Source organism: Bombus vosnesenskii, unplaced genomic scaffold (genome assembly GCF_011952255.1).
Source record: "Bombus vosnesenskii isolate JDL3184/JDL3185 unplaced genomic scaffold, Bvos_JDL3184-5_v1.1 scf7180000014579, whole genome shotgun sequence".
In the NCBI taxonomy this organism is placed as follows: domain Eukaryota; kingdom Metazoa; phylum Arthropoda; class Insecta; order Hymenoptera; family Apidae; genus Bombus; species Bombus vosnesenskii.
Window position 1 is genome coordinate 97,988 of NW_022883531.1, and position 20,768 is coordinate 118,755.

Genomic DNA, 20,768 nt, shown 5'->3' on the forward strand with positions numbered 1-20,768 from the left:
CTTTTCTAGATTTTCGTAATCTAGATACTTAAGTATAACTCGTAAACCGCAGCAAACATTATATTTTATTAAATTATTAACGTTATATTTTATTAAATATCATATTTTATTAAAACGAACTTGTTAACCTTACGCAGTTTTATTTCAACTCCCATCGTTCATACAGCTACTCTTTGTCCTGAAAACAGAAGTTGTTAACCTGACTCGATAGCCAATTACTCTCTTTATATTGCGAACACGCATCGTCGTCCCGAGAAGACCGGGTTCCGCAGCTGCGTTCGCGATTTAAAAAAGATTCAGACGAATTTATTATACAGGAAGTCGAATCGTTTCGAGAATTCGTTCCCCTATTTACATGTCTCCGTTCCATCGGATAAAAACCTCCTTAATTATCCACAGTATTCGCGTCATCGCAATTTACCATTATTCTAACAATGAATTATTGCAACGAATTAGCAAACTTAGAACATTAAACAGAAGATTTGTATTCAAATCGCAACAAGTGCAAATAATCCGGTTATTTTATGAGCCATTTCAATGGACAGATACTTTTTGTTTCCTTAAATTATCTTCCAACTTCTTATCTCCCATTTTTTGTCTGTAAATTGTCTTTTAATCGCTCTGCCATTAATCTGCTATTTTATATTATAATACTGCTATTAATCCTGCTACGTTCTAGAATCGTTATTGGTTTCTCGTTAGGATTACGTGTTAAAGATTTTAAAACGTAAATTACAAATATTAAAATACGAAAAATAGTAGAATACGATCTTCTTACTTTGCATAGTTTTGAGAATAAAATCGTGACTGCATAGAGTGAACGAAATCTCGATGAAATGAAACTAATTAATGGAGTAGGTGGATGCAACACGTTGAATACCAAATGAAATTAACATCGACCGCATCCAGCGATCATTTTGGTGGCACTTCCGCTTAGATCGACGGAGCTCCACTTTCTTGCGCGGTCAACGACGCGAACGCCGCTCGTGGACACAATAGGATGATTATCTGAACAGTTAGACAATCCAGTTGCACGAGAAGAAGTAGAACTCGAAGACAATCCTTCTGCTTTAATTTCGAAGAAGATGTCAATGGAATTGCTGTACCTATCCGGTATTTATTAAATCTCCATGAATTTCCATGAATAATTATACACAATCTCGGTACAGCTACTTGCATATCGATAAATAACAACAGAATTAATGTTCAAATCTCCGTACGGTACCAATTAAATGAATCGCATGTTGAAAAAATATCAGACTGAGGTCTTGATTCATAATTTCCGTCGTTTTTAGATCGAAGATCCGTCTGGGGTTTCACGATTGAGTGATAACGATCTCGATCGTCCAACAGCATAACGAAATTCCTACCTCGAAAGATTTGCTCGATGAATTTTTGGAATATTTTCGATCCAATCAAAGATCTTGCAATTCTCTTTTGCTATCTTTCATTCGAATGCCGATTTTTCCATTCCAGTGACCTCGGAGGTCGACATTTGCCGATCCTTGCATAAGAGATCATCTCCTTTTTTTCTTAACCTTGACATCAATCTCATAATTAATGGCCTGGCCGATACTCGTTCACGAGGAGAAACAATATTTAGTTTGATTAATAATTCAAACAGCAACGTCATTGTTGGAACGAAGTTACAAGTTATTCGTTGAGGAGCGACGAAGAAAAGATTCCGTGACAGTAGCGCGCCAAGGAAAATGCATATACTATTCTTAGATCGTCATATTTTCTATCCCATTGACAAATTATTATACAGCACGCTTTCTTCGTAATGATCTAAGGCACACGACGTTGCTCGCAGGATACGTAGTCGCTGTAAAACAGTTTCACTTTCCGCCATTGTCACGAATGGGCACGCGACTCGTTCCACGGGGCCTATGCATCCTTCGAAGAAACGGATCGCTTTTCTGGGTCTGCGAAAGCGTGGAGAAATAGTATTGGTTTCTAAACACAATTTAGAGTTTAGGCGTTTAGGTTTCTCTCGCTGGGGAAAAATCTTTCCATCCGGTTGGAACTTATTCTTGAAAAAGATGTCGTAAATGTGGTAACCATCCTGACGGTGGAGATAAATCTCGCGAAAGATTCATTTACGTTGAAATTATCAACTCGATGAATGTGAAAATGTTGTAAAGATTATTGGCGAGTCATAATCGTCATTCGATAATCGCGATGTGTATACTCTTGATTTTGATCTCACGAAATATCAAACGTCGTCGAATATATTTTCGTTTAAATTGTAATTAGAAGTTTATGAAAATGTTTTAAAAATGCTTAGTAAATCGTCCTCGCCGTTCGATAATAAAATTGTACATATTGGCGCATAATTGCGCATGGTTCTTAATTCAAGAAATATTGCGCGTTCATTTGCATTTAAATTGTGTATTCGTAGTTCATGAAAAGGATTCTTAAGGATTTGGATAAATCATTCTTATAGTCAAAAATCAAAATAAGTATACATTACTACCCTATTAACAGCTTTGCATTGCAAATTACACGGAAATATTTGAAAAGGCGTTGGCGTATGCTTGCAAAGCACGTACTGTGACGTCAATCTATTTTTATGTTATTATCATTCTTATTTTTAACGAGAATTGAAAAAACAAAGGTTAGACCTATTCTCTAAAAAAGGAAATCTCCAAGTACAAAGTCCATATTAATATCATTCTCCCGTATTAATCAAACATATTCAATTGTTTTCAGTGTGCCGTTAAAGCGTGTGACAAAGAGGATGCGTCGTCATTGAAAAATCTTAGCAAGAGATACCTTTTGCAAGGTCTTCAACCAATTTGTACGGAAGTCACAAAAAGAACGCTGATCAAGATGGAGGATAAAAGCGACCCAAAAGCGAGAGAAAAGATCAAGAAGATGTTCAGCTGGAGCGACGGACTGACCCCGTGAGTAGCACGTTTGAAATTTGTTTGCACTTGCTTCCACTTTTACTTTGCTTTCGTCTATCGGAGAAACCAGCCACGGCTTCACTCTGTACTCGACTCTCCTGCGATTATATTGGTCACCGTAACAATTATGCAAATTATATTTGATATTGCTACGACGAACAATGTACAGAGTAACATACTGGCGTTCTTAATCCTTAAAAACTGACATAGGTGAAAGTTCACTGGAGTGTACAACACGATATAAATTCAAATTCAAAAGAAACGTAGATTACAATTACCCCGCTATTTTTCGTATCCGTTTTGTGCGATATTACATTACGTGTTTTGTATAAACGAATAATACTAAATAATATACTAAGAGATAGAAATTAAACAGCAATGGGATAAACTCATCGTTATGTCAAGATTCAAAGCTGAAGTTATCTTAACACGAAGAGTATAGTCAGGAATAAAAAGCTGGAAATGTAGGTATTAATTAAAGTGAATTTAAAGAAAGTCGTGTTAAATCAATTAACTAGGATGAATTGCAAAGTAAATGTTTAGTATTTCCATACAATAGCACAGCATTAAAAGTATAACGAGATATCTTCAAGAATAATAGAAGGTAATGCTCGTTAGTATCGTAATTTAGACATCATAAAAAGCACACGTGTTTCTACGATAAAGCCATGATCATGGTTTTGTAATCTGTTGCAAGAACGTGAGCGTTGCATGAAATCCACCAATTCGACTGAATACATATAGCTATTTTATGGTAACTTACATTCCAGTTTTCTGTTGATCCTAATACGGACGAATCAGGTTTTTCTTTGTGAATCATTAGCTTACAGATAGTTATATTTACGCAAACTTATATTATACGAAGAATACCGAGCAGGTACAAGCTAAAGCAGCCAGAGACCAAAAACAACAGGTATTTCTGAATCTAATAAAAATTCCCCAAGAAAATATAAAAGGTAATAACCCAAAAACCACAATCCCTTTCTTTCGACGTATGCTTTTTCTCGAAAAGATCATTCATCTATTCGTTGTATTCTAACTCTAATTCTAATTCTCATGGTAATTGAAAGAATTCTAAAGAAAATGGAAGACAAAGTACGATCTATTTCTATGTGTTCGAAAACTTGGTCGTGTACTTTTATGTACTTTTAATCTTCCGAATCGATTGGAAATTTTTCCTCATAAATCGGCGGAACGATGTAGAAAAGTGTAACGAAAAGACAAAGGAAGAGAGAAAGAGGATACCGTTTTCCAGAAATATTCAACGAGAGAGAAAAGCGATGGAACGATTCGGAAAAGTCGGCCAACGAACGACGCAGCAGGCGCGAGGCAAATTTTGCAAGAGCCACTGCGCGCTGGTACGAGACCACTTCGCTTCGCGACGGAGTTCGCAATCGCGCGTGAAAGTGGCTGACGAGTAGCTGCAAGTATCGGTGAATAGACCTGTCCGCTCGTGGTTCGTTCGTTTTATCGTTACACAGTGAAAGGGTAAAATGTAGGCAAAACACACGAACGATCGCGACCGACGCATCCTCGATACGACGCTGTGTCAGATCGACCTGACACCGATCTCTCCTTCGTAGAGAATCTTCCATCGTGAACTCTTCAACGGAATTATTTTCCACGAAATCCATTCTTTCGACCTATTTTCCTGGAAGAAACGAGAGGCTCGTAACGAAGATAATCTTTGTACGCGTTTTTCTTTTTTGTCCGAGAAAACGAAATAATACTCTGATACTGATAGTTTTGTCTCGTAATAAAATATTGATCGCGTCATACGATCGCTGTAAGCGTAATTAGAAGAACTATGCTTGGTTCAATTGTGAAATTGTGAAAATCTTGATAAGATTCGTTTTGATTAGAGGCATTTCATTTTCATTCGATGATAAAGATAATGAGTTCGATTCAAAAGTTCGACGAACACCGTTTTTACCGTGAGCTGCTCGACTTTGTTATTTGATTTATTATCAAATAGAATTATCGTTCTAACGAGCAACAGTAGCATCGTTAAGTAAAAGTAAATTGACGAGTTACGCTTGTACGATGAATCGCAATTAGCGGCAGGTCGTTGTGTAATATATTTTGAACTAGATATAGTCTGCGCTGGTACGAAACGTCTTTCACATTGAAAATTATCAGATTCAAGTGCTCGCGCTAAAAAAGTAAAAGAAAAGGGTTATATGTAGATCAACAAGCTGACTCAGTTATTATTGAGAAAGAATTGGATTCGTTAATGATGGTGGAAATAAATGAATCACTTACGCGGTATATTGCGTCATTAAATTTCAAAGTGCGTAATCATTTTAAATCGGATGATTCATTTATTTAAAAAACTGTTAAATGCAAATTACGTTTTGCTGTTCCCTTACGTACCGATTCTTGTTGCGAGAATCAGAAGGAAAGGAAGTCTGAAGACACCTCGAGAGATGGCACCACGCTTACCATTTGTGTTACGTGACGAAAGACAAGGGAAAATTAGCATAATTCAACGAGACACGGGCGTCTCGTTTGCATGAAAACGAGCATCGACTAATAATTATTAAAGAGACAATATACGTTGCCCGATGACTCGGCATCGGCGCATTACATAAGTATAATTTCATTTTTTACGCGATCAATTATTATAGCTGCGACAATTTTTTCACCCTCCTTTTTATTGAAAATAAAACGAGAACAACACCAACAACATGTTTAACGATAAATACGTAAAGTAGGTGCTATTAAATAGTAAAAAAAAAACAAAGGACGTTAACAAAGAAGCGTCATTGAAGTCATAGCGTGTAATTATTTTTTTTTTTTAGAATGGCAAATGTAGCAACGATAAATGGTATAACGATAAAACTGTTTATTAGAAAATCGAGAAGGAAAACGAGGAATAAAATGTCTCTATCGAGGAATAAAGAAAAGAAAAATTAGTAAGCTCGTCTAAAACTGATAACTCGACGAAACGATTGCCATTCGCGCATCTCGTAAAATATTATCGCAATAATTGTTAACGCGATAAACACGCGCGACGCGTGCCACGCTTCGACGTTCGTTTCAAAACGAACGAACGCTCGTTGAATGCATTTATCGATAGCGCAATTAAAATACGAAATCTTCTTGCTTCTTCACACTCAAACATCTTTCCTTCGCTCGTCTTCCTTTTTAATGCAAATTCTTCTTTATGATATTGATTCAGTAAAATATTCAACGTCACGTTCGTTTGTGGAATTTTAATCGCCACAAAGTTGTCGCGAGAAGATTCTCGAAATAAATTATAGTAAGGAGAAAGATTGAAAAACGACGACGTTCTTTATATTATGGAATTCTATGGATATTTATCGCGAATGATATCACGCTTGCACTTTTTTAACACAACTTGACAACGTTATATAAGTTTTGTGGAATTTGATAAAAACAATTTATCGTCAAAATATACTGTAATATACTGGACCTGTCACGATTATATTTAATCGTATTGAAATCTGATAAACATGTTATTTGTTACACTTCCTACGAAAGTTCCAGCTGATGCCTGACGTTATCCGACGAATCCTAACGTAGTCACTTTCTCTAATAATCGATTCTCAAAATCTACGTGATATTTTTCCAACAATTCTTAAATCTTTTCGTTCAAAGTTAACAAACGTTTGATATTTCTATACCTCGTCTATCATTGCGAAGAGCGAATGTACGTTGGTTCGCTAGGAACGTAACAGGGAACTAAAAAGAAGTAAATTTTTGGCGAAATCGATTCGCATAAACAGAAAGTTTAAAGTAGAATTTGCCACTGAAATATTTTCTTATTCGTTTTATTCCACACACACGTGCGTTATATGTATGTACATATATATGATATCGCGATACTTTATTTCATTTAAGTTTCAAGAATTTCTAACGAAATACCGTTTATGTAACTTATCGAACATTGTTTATCAAACATCGTTCGATTCATCAACGATACGATGTATTGTTGTAAACGAATAAAATTACTATTAAGAGTTATAAACTAGTCGTTCTGACCAATTTAATAGTTTTAGCGTTAAAGAAAGGATTACGAGGATTTTTAAGTTACGACATTCTTCCTGTTAAATATCACGATAATGATAAATGAAACGACACCTGCCTTATAAAAAATAATTCAAACTTCCAGTCCATTTTTATAAATATCTCGAAATTGTCAGTTTCTCAGACATACGTATCACTCTTCCAGCGATCCAACGATATGTAACGATACGAGCTTCGTCAAGCAAACGGTGCAATCTAGCTATTTGTTTCTCCTCGATACGATGATCGTTTGGATTCATCGAGACAAGACACGCGAGCGGTTAATTGAAAATCACCGAGTTCTATCGACGGAATTGCAGTTAGGCCACCGAAAAGTAGCACAAGGCTACGAAACGAAGAGGCTCGTACAAAGGGAAAACCCCTGTCTTTCAGTGGCTGATGCACGATCATCGATGTATCAACGTTTGAACGCTCTTCCTGGCGTTTACGTAACACAGCAGCCGGACTGACCGCTTTCACATCTATACCATACCTTTGGCCGCATTTAGCGACCCGCTTCGATAATGTCCCGTAGCGGTTTCTCAAGTCTGGCCCGTCCTTCTTTCCCAGAACGGTTATTTCAGGGTTAAATTCACCGATCTGCTTACCCAATAGACTTTTGACTTGTCGCGTCGTCTTCGGCCTTCGAACTGTGGCTCGCTAGTCCCTTAACATTGAAAATCGTTCCATCGTTACACGTGGTTCGTAGCGTTTTGTAATTAATCTTTCCAATTTGCAAATGGTATCCGACGAACGGATTCAGGACTTTTCTACAAATTCCTATTCTTCGCGAATACGTCTAAATTACCATTTTTACGTGTTACGTACATTTTGGCACATTTACATTTCTCACGACTGAGAATCGTATTTGCTTCTCGCGATTACAGTAAACAAATTCCACGCACGCTGTTTTCAGTCTCTGAGGGTATCATTATCGTGTTTATTCAATTCTAGTGCGTCTAACAGCAGCCTACGTACGCACATGGATCGCGTGATCCCTCTGAATCCGATAAAATTCAACTGTACGAAACGTTGCCTATTTACAAGGAATCAGAAACGAGATATTTGACGCCACGAAAACGAATACAGGTGGGTCGAATTCTACCTCATAAAGGCTGCTATAGGTGAAATTTCACTGCACGGGAATTCTGTTTTTCTATTTTCCTATTATTCTCTGTTTTTATTTTCTCTGTATCATTATTTTCTGTTTCTATTATTTGCAAGCACTGTTTGTAAGTTAGCAAAGGATAGCGCTTCTACTTCTCATCTAACGTCGATTAATAGGAGCAAATTTATGGAAAATCGAGCACCTGATTCGATCTTACGTAAGGCGTCTAGGAAATAGAAAAGAAAAATAGATAAAATTCGACCTCGTTGTACACACGAAACGCGACAACGGCGATCGACGAGTGCACGCGCACCGATCCACACTTTCGCTTTTACTCGAAGAAGCCCGCGAAGGTGGCTGACACTAACTCGACACGAGACCTTGCAAAGACCTTCCCCTCCATCTTGGATTAACCTGCCATCGATAAGAAGAAGATGTGTCTGCGTTGAACGAACTACGCATACCGAATAAACTGCAACTGCCTTGTCCACTTTGCATCGAACCGTGACATTAACGGATACACTTTTCCACATATCTGTTACGTCACACTGATTATGTACATCGTAGGATACTCATTTACGCGTCTACTTAACTTATTTAGCGAATAAACAGAAAATTTCTCTAGGTAATATCGACTTACGATAGACGATATCGGTAATTACCGATTTTATTAGTAAAATCTCGTTATCGAAAGAATCGATTATTAAAGAACAGATGAATGGGAAATTTAAGACAGTCTCTGGTGAAAACGATCGAAGAGTAATGACGCTAGTCGAGTAAAAAATGTAGAAAGTTATCAAACTGATATTTCGATAACTTAATGGATCGGACAGAATCGTATTTCATCTACTTTTGGCCAAATGGCCCGGTTCCTGCTAGTAATGACAGTTATGTAAAATAATGCTGTCTGATTATCGTCTCCCTTTTTCCAGTCGGTAGGTATTTTTATCAACTCGATTCTCGGTCGATGATGGAAACCGACGAATTCTCGCATCTGATGGCCGACGGATCGAAGAACGGTAAATCGCTTTCACTTTTCGGGGTAGCTGAGTCGACACGGGAAAATGACAGATCGTTTTTGCTTTTATGCGATTACTCTTATAGCCTTTAACATCGGTACACTTGGGTAATTATGGTAATTAGCGTGGAAGATCGGGGCTAAAGGCTGCTACTTTGAGAAAACATAAGAAACAACTGGAAAACGCCGCAGCTGTTCTTTTCGCTATTGACTAATTTAATGTTAAACTTGTTATGTTACAGAATCTTAAGCTTTATATTTGATACATCCCGATAGGTTTCTCGTAACAAGCCATTTATTTCTGGCATCTTGGGCTAGATAAAAGATACATCTTTCAATAAAATGAAACGCCATTTTACGAATAATCTTTATCTTTGAAGATTCGAATCGACAAAGTTTTACCTTCGACAACTTTTATCGCGAAAAATTGTGTCATCCAACGACGAACTATTAATCAGCTTTCTACATTCTACAAACAGTAATCTAATAAGCTAATGATGGTCTAATAATTAGGTACATGAATCATCGATTTAATATTTTAAACCTAATTAATTAATTAGCCTTCGAGAGAGACGAAATAAAATATCATCGTACGACTTGTCAGAATCACAACGTAGGAGATTTTTTTTTATTTTTGTTTCTTATGCGTTTAGCACGAGCCCATTTTTTTTTTTTTTTGCAAAGAACACATCGAATACATTCTCCTCTGGGCTGAAATTTGAAATAAATCTTTAATCTCAATCCTAAATCTAAAAGATTAGTCCTAAATCTAAATCGCTGAGTCCTAAGCATATTCGACAATCCCTCGAACCACATAAACAGGCTAAAATTTGTAAACGACGGTTGCAACAAAGAGAGAAAGAAACCAACCAAGAGGAACCAAAAAGGTTTCTTATTTCATGAAAATTTGTAGAATATTCTGTAACGTGTAATTTCTGTAGCATAGTTTCTATCAGAAATTGCTGGAATATTTTCTCAGTCAGTGGGTCTTTAAGAAAATGTGTATGCAAAAATACGAGTAAAGAAGAAGGAACAATCGTTACTCTGTACTTTTCCCTACCGATATATTCTAAAAATATCACGAATTTCGTGGGCGGCATTTCAACAGCGTAAATTCCTTAAATAACACAAACTGAAAGCTCGCGATCTGACTCGCGGTACCAAAGAACGTTCCCTATTGTTAAATTTTTATTATTGTTATTATTTTTCTTCTATTATTGAAGTTTTCCTAACGTTAACGACAACATTTTCATCGTACGATCGTCGATCTCTGGCCTCACGATTTCTCAGTACTTGCAAGTGAATACGAAATTTCGTGACATTTAGAGCAATTTATGTCAACCGATCCCGAGTGTAAAAATTTGAAACTAAAGCCTTAAATGCCTTAAGTCGAAAGGAAAATCGATGCGACGAGCATTACGCTATAACATTACAATATTCCTAATTTATGTATAAATGTATAATATAAACATACGTTAGACTGGCATTTTATAGTCTCATCGGATAAATACAATGCAACGAGGCTTGCTGCGTATGTTCAAAGGTGTCGGCAATTCGTAGAATCATGGCAGCAATTTTCGAGAGAAAAAAGATGCATAATTTCCTGTTATTTAATCAGGCCTACATTACGTCAGGAACTGTAGCCGTGTTACGCAATGCTGGGGAAAGTGCAAACCGTCTTGACCACTATTACGCTTGCTATTTCTCGATATGGAAAGAAATTGTTTGTTGATCGCCATTGGCAATCTCGGCTAAACTTTGCCGACTAATTAAACGATTTATTCGCTATCCTATAGTTTATACTAACAAAACGAAACGTTGTTCGATGGAGCGTGACGGTTCCGATCGCCTTTCGAATGGTCGACGATTATGTCGCACGAAATTTCTAGGGAAAGAATTCTCTAACGAAGAATTCAATTCGAAAATCGTTAGGTGGCAGAGGTTCGAATAATTTCCCTGTCAAACACAGTGAATCGAATGTGAACCGATTGCCTTGACTATGTAATTTCTGGTTAATGAAAATACAGACTCTAATATGGTACGATAGAACGTAGTGTCTCATGAATACATTTACATGATTGTGCTGAACGTAATTGCGAGCAAAGTGAATTACCGTCTCATGAAATCGTGACGCAAGACATTTCATTGAATCGATGAAAACAAAAAGAAGAAAATGTGATCTGCAAAGAGTAGAACATTTTTCATCGAGTTTCGCGGCTTGTCGAAGAATAAATTGAAACGCTTGAGAGATCGATCGTTGATGATATTCGTTTCAAGTAGAGTTTCTTGGCTTCTTTAGAGACAAATGTCGTATTTATATTTATCTCGATATCAGATCGTTGAGCGTTTTTGCTTAGCTGAAAAATGAGATTACAAGCAAAGAAAATAAATATGCGATGAAATAGTGAATTCACCGTAAATCACTCGCACGTATTCGCGAAAACGATCATGTGGTAATTTATCGGTGAAAATAACGATGATTCGACTATTCTATTATTCGAAATTTCACGTTATAGAAGGCAATATTTTTGAAATTACAAACAAGGTGGCAACGCAAACGTTTACCCTGGAAAGCAAACAAAACGACAATGTTACGCCTGTAACTTGTTTTTCTCCTGTGCTCTGCGCACTTTTATAAAAAGATATCTGAAAAATTCCTTTGGATACTAAAAGAACGAATAACTGAGGACATTTACAATAGCGCGAAAGTGAAAAAAAATTGTATTGAGTAATGGAAAAGGCTGCACGTGAATAACACCACAATGGATAATCGACAACGACTAAGTACAAAGTTGAATCAACATTAACTGAAAGACTTGTGACGCTATTATATGGTAGTTTGTTTGTCGTAATTAATTTTTGTCTATTTGCCGACGCAAGAAATAGCATAAAATCGTATGAACGCGATAAAGAATCGTCGAGAATTTTGCAAGTATAATGTCTGGAATCGTTACAAGCGTCTTTGTTCGTAATACGCGACAAGATGATTCCGTATTTTGCCAGACGTTTAAACGCGTTGACGCGAGGAGACGTTTTGCATGAAAAATTGCTCTCAATTGCCTCGCCTCCGCGATGACTCTGTTTCGCGAAACTCTACGGTTCATCCACAATTGTAAAACATATGCTGTCGCGATTTTCGTTTGCGTAAATTAAACATTTAAATCGACTTTTCGACGAATGCATGATGTATTAAATCGTTGTAGACAAAAATTAACCCTTTGCACTCCGAATTTTATTTCAATTTCGTTAGTAACAGCTCCCAACGCTTGAAATTTTTAATTAATTAAATTAATTGAAATTTACTTTAACTAAGAAACAAGACAATTTAAATAAATAAAGGAAGAAAGAAATTCACTTAAATTCCAAGTTTTATTCACACTATTGTTGTATCTTGTCATTTTTAAGCGTGTTATATATCTTGAAACAATTTCCAGGATGCAATCCTGCTTTTCTTTCGCACGTTTCACAAAAATAGGTGGACATGGAAGAATTTCAAGTGGAACTCGACAAAGGAGCTCCTGAGATAAAAATTGATATCGAGTCATACTTGACATAGGAGTGCAAAGGGTTAATGGTATTCGACGAACAAGAACTTATTTTTAGAAACGTGACACGAGAGTTCAACGTGACTATTATACTTTCAATCGATAATTCATTAGTATAATTACTATTGTATTTTATATCACAACGATGACAATCGAACAATAATAGGTTTGTCTCGATTAATTAGTGGAAATCATCGTGTCTATTACGTCCTGACTCACGAAGGTATCTGGTCTATTAACCAGCCAGTGATTTTTTCGCCTAATTGTATAAGATTCGTCTGATAGTGATAGGACAAGTACAGAGAAAGAATGTAGTAACCTAGAAGTACTTAGACGATCAACTTCTTCACCGTCTGCAAGTATCACCAACTGCAACATGCGTTTCTTCCCGAAACACATACGTATACTTGGAAGCTGTACGATGCTTACGTACAAGCAAGCTTGCTCGTACAAAAAGCTTAAAGTGCACGAAAATTAGTAGATTGTAAATTGGTAGATGAATCTGCAAAACGATCGGCCCAAGATTCTGGTAATGATATTTTCGCTATATATATAGTATACCAATTCGTCCAACATCTTCGTCGAAAATATTCTCTGTGAAAAAGAAAAAAAACAAAAACAAAAAATTAAATCGGTACGAAATATCGTTTCTCCGAAGATTTTACTTCACAAATATCATTGATTAAATTAAATAAAAATATCAATACACGCGAGATTATATTTGGAAAGGTGATACGTAGGTTGCTGGAAATATCGACGAGCGATTCGATACGGAGAATAGTAATTGCCAAATCGACAGATCTTCTTCATCGATCGCAGGGACAAGCACGATATACCATTGTATACCGTGGCATATTTCTTCGTATTGTTTTTGTATCGTTTCTTAGTCTAGATTTTCCTTCAAAGTGCACCTTATTCTTGTCTACAAGAATAGCATTTGCTGCGGTGTAAGGGAAAAAACAAAAAGAAGAAAAGGAGAATTAGCATGGAAGTAGTCAGAGAAATTGAACGATCAAGCGATCCAAGAAAGGGGCTAGTGACGGATACCATCGGCGTAGATTAATTGGCAGGAGCACGCGTGAACGAAAATGCGGGACGGTCGAAGGACGACAGGTAGAGGGAAGGTGAGCTCGCGACGGAAGAAAGAAAGCCGATCAGTCGAACGAGGACAGACCTCGTGATTGGATGTTGGAGTGGAGGAGCACGACAACGGTGTGTGAGAGCGAGAGAGAGGGAGAGAAGGACGCAGGTCGGCTCGTTAAGTGGCGAGTGAGCTCGATTTTACTCGCTTCTGACCGCTTCAGTCTCGCGTCAGGACTCGAAAGGTGCGGAGGGCACGACGATCCTGCCACAGTACTAGGCATCCTCTCCAGCTGACACGTCCTCGCGGCTCAAATCGATCTCATAGATCAACGTCCAGTGTAGAACGTGCAATTATATATGTGCCTCTCAGTCTTGATACAACTTCGTTGTGTTGTGTGTTGGTGACTTTTTCTTCAATTTTTCTCCGATTTTCCTACCTTCTTCTTATACATGGTCGCAAAGATCTACCATACGAATTCGCTTATGCGCGCCTGATAATACCTAGTTGTAAAACGTCGGTGACATCTGGCCAGGATTACACCTACAGGATACTCTGCCCGAGATACGCCAAGAAATAATACATCGAGAGAAGAAGGCACTACGAGATCGTGGCCAAGTTCGATCCAAGGTATGACATTTGGATTTTTCGCGTCTCACAAGTTTATTCGATTGGAACTCGAACAAATTTGATCTATCACGGAACAACGAAATTAACCGTGAGCTTTCCCGCGACACGATCGCGTCGCGTCGAGCTCGTTTGGCAAAAAATGAACGAATTCGAGGTCGCGTAAGGTGACCATTAGTCGAACGTCCGGCGCCCCTTCGCTTCCGTTGAAAAGTGAGAAAACGCGTGGACTTTGGCAAAGCCGGATTCGCCGCAGGAAATTCGAAAGCGATGATGGCAAAATCGCGATCTTAACCAATCACGATCGATCCCCACATAAACCATAGTGAATTTCATGGATTGTTCGGTGATTCGATTTCACGTGCATACGTTTCTTCTAAGTTTCTTCTATTATTCGACTGTTACGTATCCATCGTTGTATGATACGATGAAAAAACGATAGATCATCGACTTATCCGATAATCCTTACTTTCACGCTAGTTACGAAGGTAGAGGAAAAGTAAAAAGCGGCGAGATCGGCGACTGATTCGTTTTTCCACGATCATGAAATTATCACCCGTGGAGCAACGTTATTTTCTACGTTTCGGCTCTGAGAAATTTCATTCTACTGTTTTCTCTGTAATTACAAGTATACAGCCGTGTTCACATCCTGCTCGTTCGAACAATCGCGTAAACCAACGTTCAATTATCGAATTGATCGAGATCCACGATTAGCCGATCACCGTAGTTTACTTTTTCACAGCGTAGCACAAGAATATCGAATATGGTGTTATGAAATTTATGTTTTAAACATCGTGAATTATTGAAATATACGTTATTACGTATGTATACACATCGAAGCTGATAGAGGAGGAAGAAATGGCAAATTTATTATTATCCGTTGCTTGAAATCCAGAGATGAAACAATCTGTTACATATACATCTATGCGTACGAAATTTTTTTTTAATATTAATGATATTTTTAAAATATTCGCAAAACGACCATCCTGATATTTCATGTGAATATGATTTTGCAACCAAAGAAACAAATTTCAAAATAAAAGAGCTGAAAATGCAAAGTCTTGATAGGTCCAAAGGTATGGTTGACGAAGTTCTATAGAAAAGAAAAAGACAACTATCGAGACAAAAAATATTTTAATGTTACGACAAAGCAATCTTTAATACTTCAAATAATGAGTTTTGAAAAAACATTTTTAACTCCAACATCGAATAAGGAAACAATTTTTCCAACATATCGTATTTTATCCCGTTACTATAAAAACCGAGAAATGTAAATTCTTATCTACAGTCTTCGTTCATTAATATTCATCTGTTCTGAAAACCTGAATATAGAGTGCGTATCCGATACTATTAGAAATCGAAGACATCGTAAGAATAAAAAAACAATTACGTAGTTTCCAAATTATTCGTTCTTAGTCCTTCCTCGTTTTATTACACCGTCAGAAATGATCGTTTCTCATAATTTTACTAGCATTCAAAGTGACTCAGCGGTTTCCTCGTACGCACGAAATAGAAAGTTATATGGAAGAATTGCAGCATTTTGACAATCCTGGAATGCACACGCAGTGAAATCGAACGCATTCCCACGTTACTTCGCACGCGTATTTTCCTACAATTTTCTTTCTTCGCCTCGGATATCTTCGAACTCACAAATCCTGCGTGTTCTACGGACCAGCGTAGAAGAATCAGCGTCGGAAACTCGTATCTCAGCGTATAAAACCTATCACGCGATTGTCTGCAAGCGACTTCTTGCTGCTTTAATCGACAAAGAATGCGGCAAATGTACCTTCGTCGAGGCGAATCGAATTTCGATCTCGACTAATTTAAAATTCCAGAAAAAAGAGAATTTTTCGTATCAAAGTTGACGATCGAATGCTAAATAGGAATTTCGCGGTATCTGTCGATCAAGATCGAGGAAGGAATGCGTAGAACGCAGAAGGTGCAGCGTCTTTTGTTCTCTTTATGATTCATACACGAGGTTCACGCAAGATGAATCTTTCGCCGTGTAACGCGAACAAGTTCAACGACGATGTTCTCATTGTCAGATAAAAGACAAATGGTGTGTGGGAAAAGTTAATTATCGTTTCGTTGTAGAAAGAAAATGCAGAATAGTAGCTAGAGAGATATACTTGTCGACTTGTATACTTGTTGACTATAAAATGTCTAAAACGATGCGGCTGTCGTGATCGAAGAATCGTCGTCGCTATGAATTTGCCTTAAGAATGAAAATTATGACGTTTGATACCATATGTGTGTTTTTGCTCTTAAGATTACTAATCTTTCGTTGTTCATCTTCTTCGAGAGAAAATTCCTCTCACATTCGCCTGATGCCTATGATTCGAATCGGATTGAAGCGCCAGTTAACTAGATCGTATAAATCTAGGTTCCTCGTAATCCCATGCAACGTGAAATCGAGAGTAGATCGGTGACCTGAAATCTCGGCGGTTTGTCGAATCGAAGAGAAAACGAAACTCGTGAAATACACGATCGAGCGCCGGCTCTCTCGCCAAATGACGATAAATTCCGCGGGAGAACGAATTTCGTGCGTTCGATGGAACGATTAATCGCTATCCGGAACGATTCTAGAAAGTAAAACGAGTTGGTCAAACGCGTAGCCAAACAGCAGCAACGCGACAAAGTCCGACTAAAAGTCAACGAGAAACAGGCAAGGAGCTGTTGAAAATCTCCGAGCGATAGCTTCGAGTATGCGATAAGTAGATTCGAACGTTGACCAAACAAATTTAAATCTTCTACGAATATCTCGAAGATGACAAGAAAAAAAAAAAAGAAGACGAAAAATTACGCACTTCGGTACGTGAAAGTATCACACGACACGTAACGATACAATCGTACAAATTTTCTGTGATAAGCGTTCGAATAATTTCCCGAGCCACCGTACGACGATTACGAAAAATAACAGCATCGCAGTTCCGTTTAAAATCAAGTTACATCGTAAGATTTTATTCACGAATATTTTAGTAATACGTAATTTTATAGTTATATTTCAAACATATTCTACGACGAGTATTCAAATCCTCGCGTGAGTCATCGTTTCTTATAACGGTATGCGAACCTTATACGATGAGTTTTGGGTATTAAATTCAATTGGAATTTATCGGTCCCATCGCTACTCACAGATGGATGAAACAGCATGGATGGACAACCTCGTTACTTTTCGGGCCACGTTCGGCATCGTGACGCGCACGCCATCGTTGTGTAATTTCGTGTTATCGTAAACGTAATCCCCGCCCGATGGAAAACCGTCCTACTCGCTTGCGCAATCGCATAATTTTACGAAGGACCGACGAATATTGTGTAACGAAGGAACGAAAAGATCAGCGAATCGAGACGTACGTATGTTTTCCCGTGACGATTCCGATTGCGCGACGCGTTTCGTCTCATAAGCGAAATTGTAGCTGCTGTGCGGGCGTCGAAGTCACTCACGATCAGTAAGTAAGCGCGACGTTACGTCGGTAATGAGCGAGAGTGTCATTTTCTTTAAAATCGTCGGAAAGTGGACGGTAGTAATGAGTAGACTGCGGATGTTTATTCAAATTCAAGTATTTGTGAATACCAAGCAGGTGGTGTTTGTCTAGAATATAAAATATTATAACTATTACCATTTTACAGAATTTTCCATATTGTACGTACGGATATTAAGTGTATTTTCACATCTGTCTTTCCGTATCTTTCGTCTATCTTTCAAACATATAAAAAACATTCAAAGTATAGTACGCTCGTTATAATATTCAAAGAGCGAAACAAATCTTTATTCAGGTCTCATTTCATTGACCGTGTTCGTAAAATGTGAATTTGCATGAAGATTCGCAGTCTAATAACGAGTGAAAGTGTCGTTTTCTTTAAAGTCGCCGATCTTCGCTGTGCAGTTTCATTTTTGAAGACGAAGAGGCTCGAATCGAATTTCTTCTAATATTCTAATTAATAAATCCAAAGGACAGTACTGTCAGTGAAAGTAATAAATTCTCTTCGTATTCTTCCATTATTTTGATGTTTCGTTGTCTGAACAAGGTCGATGAACGACGATGCGTCGATTTGCTATCGATTAATTCTCGTGCGAATTTCATTGGACAATTTTTCAGTATCGCGATAACTCCACGGGTTATATCGGGTTATCGTTTCGTCGATCGAAGCATCGAAATCACCGATAGACGCCTGCTGCGGATTTTCACGTCGTGTCGATAATTGACTGGCATTCCCGCGGGCTGCATTCGAATAGCAAGATTAAACAGCTCCGCGAAACTGTACAAAGGTTCCGTGTAACAAAGACTGTTATACGTGTCTGCTAGGTTCGTCGAAGACTACCCGATCTTTATAGTCTTGTTCAACTTCTGTTCTAATTTCATTCGGTTTCTACAAATTGAAATTCGAAATTTCTCTTGGCTTAGCCACCAGTGTTATCAATTCTACGTAGTCGCGTATCGGAGCAGATCGAATCTCCCCTCTCGGCGGATGAAAGTCTTCTTGCTTGTTATTAAAAAGCGTGGCTTGGCTATCCAGGTTTCCATGCGCAAGAATTTTGTGGGGCATTGTTCTTTTCTCTGTAGAAATCTTGATCGTACTAATCTCTATTACTCCGCCTTGCCGCTTCTTAATTATCCCATTGATAAATCTGAACTTCTTTCAGTCTATCGTCTTTACGAAGAAACTATATTTCTTGCCACCTCGAGGCAATCCTCATCGGCGTTCTTATTCTTCGTGGTGAAACAAATATACGTATAACATGTAGCAAATAGTATGATACACGGTAGGTAGGTAGGTATATCCAAGTACTGTATAGTATGCAAATAAATAAAATTGAGAAGATGTCAGCGCTCTTGTTCCTCGTAATCGAGAGATGCGTGTAACGATACGGCCATAGTATTGCAAATAAAACAGAGTATATTTCCACGAATGATTGAAATTGGGAAAAAATAGAAACTAAACGTTCGTTGCTCGTAATCGAAGAAGAAATTCGTGTTTCAACGAAAGTTAATGCACTGCGCACAATAGAGCAGCGAGTAAAAGCGTAAATCCGCGGCGGGCAGTCGACTTTCCTCGACAGAGCACCAATTACAATTAGGTACGAGGCCGCGAAAAAAAGAAATGCTTATTCCAACGATTTTACTAAGTATGTCGGCCGGCTACTGGAGAAGCAAATCGAAACGTCATCATAAAGTGGTTACGCAGTCGTTCGGCTACGTTCCCCTAACATGGTAAGCTTGCGTTACAAATAACAAAATCAACCCGAATATTTCGTACGATTAATAACAATGAACCGCGGTGAAATCGATGATCTTCGTTTCCTTGCTCCCTTTTTCTTTGTTTTCCCATAGGCAGTCACGAAAACCAATCTGCCGCACGATTCCTATAACATTATTAACTTTTACTTGCCCCGCAGCCGTCCGATGCTTTCTCTTCTCATTTTCTCGATCGTAGGTCCACTGATTTTCTCATCTCTCCGCGTGATGTACACGATTTCAAAATCGCGTAATCTCAGGTTGATGAACTGTGGCGAACAGAAAGTCAAGTAACCTTGAAGATCGAACCATTCCATTCTTTAAAGTGTCTTTTGGTACGTTCGAAGAACGTCAAAGTTGCGCGTAATATTACTTATCGCTGTAAAAGCTACGCAAAAGTTGCGACGAATTTAACGTTGCATCGCTTTTGATCACGAAACTTTTCGTCATTTTGTTTCTAAACCAGGCACCGATGAATTCGAGATTTCTATTGTCGTTAATCAAATCAGGAGATCAAATTTCTTAAAGCGACTTTTATTTATAGCGATTCGATCTTGCCATTTAACTACCTTAAAGTGGCGGCAAATTGGCGCAAGCACTTTTTGTCTCAACGAAAGTGCGTACACATATTAATGTCGCAAAGAAGAGAAACAAACACTTGCATATTTCGAATAATTGTAAAAATAAGAAGCCCGAATAACCAGCGATTTTAACTAGTTCGATAGTTGCTATATTAATGCAATGTCGCTTAAAATTTATATTAGAATTGATCGAATTAGCGGAAAATCGAATAACCCGAAGATCGATCGTTTAATTTCTTAACCTGATTTTTATTCAAACGTATTCGATCTTTTACGCGACATAATTTCGTTAAGCGACATCTTAATATCTATCGAAGAACTTCAATGATCCATAAAATGAATATCTCGGTCTAAAATCTAGTTAAACCAATAAGGAGTTCCGTTGCCTTGTTTTTAACATTATTAAATTACTAGCGATACTCTTCAAGTATCAATCTACAAATCACGTTACGGCTAATCAGATCGCTGATATACGATTTATTAACGACAATCGTCACGAGCCACATGAATCATGGTCGCTATAATCGCGCTGATCGACGAACAGTGGCAGTCGTCGGGTTCTAAAGTGCAATTGTTCTCCATAATCGGACTGGTTTGAACGACGCGGTTCAACCTGTTACCACGGCTGCAGAT

At 37.9% G+C, this 20,768-nt stretch overlaps 1 protein-coding gene across 4 annotated transcripts in view; it reads left to right on the forward strand.

The window, feature by feature from the left end:
* The window catches only part of LOC117240189 (ABC transporter G family member 20), a 50,947-nt gene that overhangs the window by 2,083 nt on the left and 28,096 nt on the right, over positions 1–20,768 (forward strand). Inside the window, exon 2 of one of the 4 annotated variants that reach the window (XM_033506134.1) lies at positions 2,713–2,906. In XM_033506134.1, the coding sequence (XP_033362025.1) occupies positions 2,833–2,906 (74 nt within the window). In that variant the 5' untranslated portion in view covers positions 2,713–2,832. Of the gene's footprint in view, positions 1–2,712; positions 2,907–13,805; positions 14,321–17,554; positions 17,767–19,432; positions 19,531–20,768 lie in introns of those variants that run through there. The other 3 variants (XM_033506135.1, XM_033506132.1, XM_033506133.1) reach the window with 3 other exon arrangements.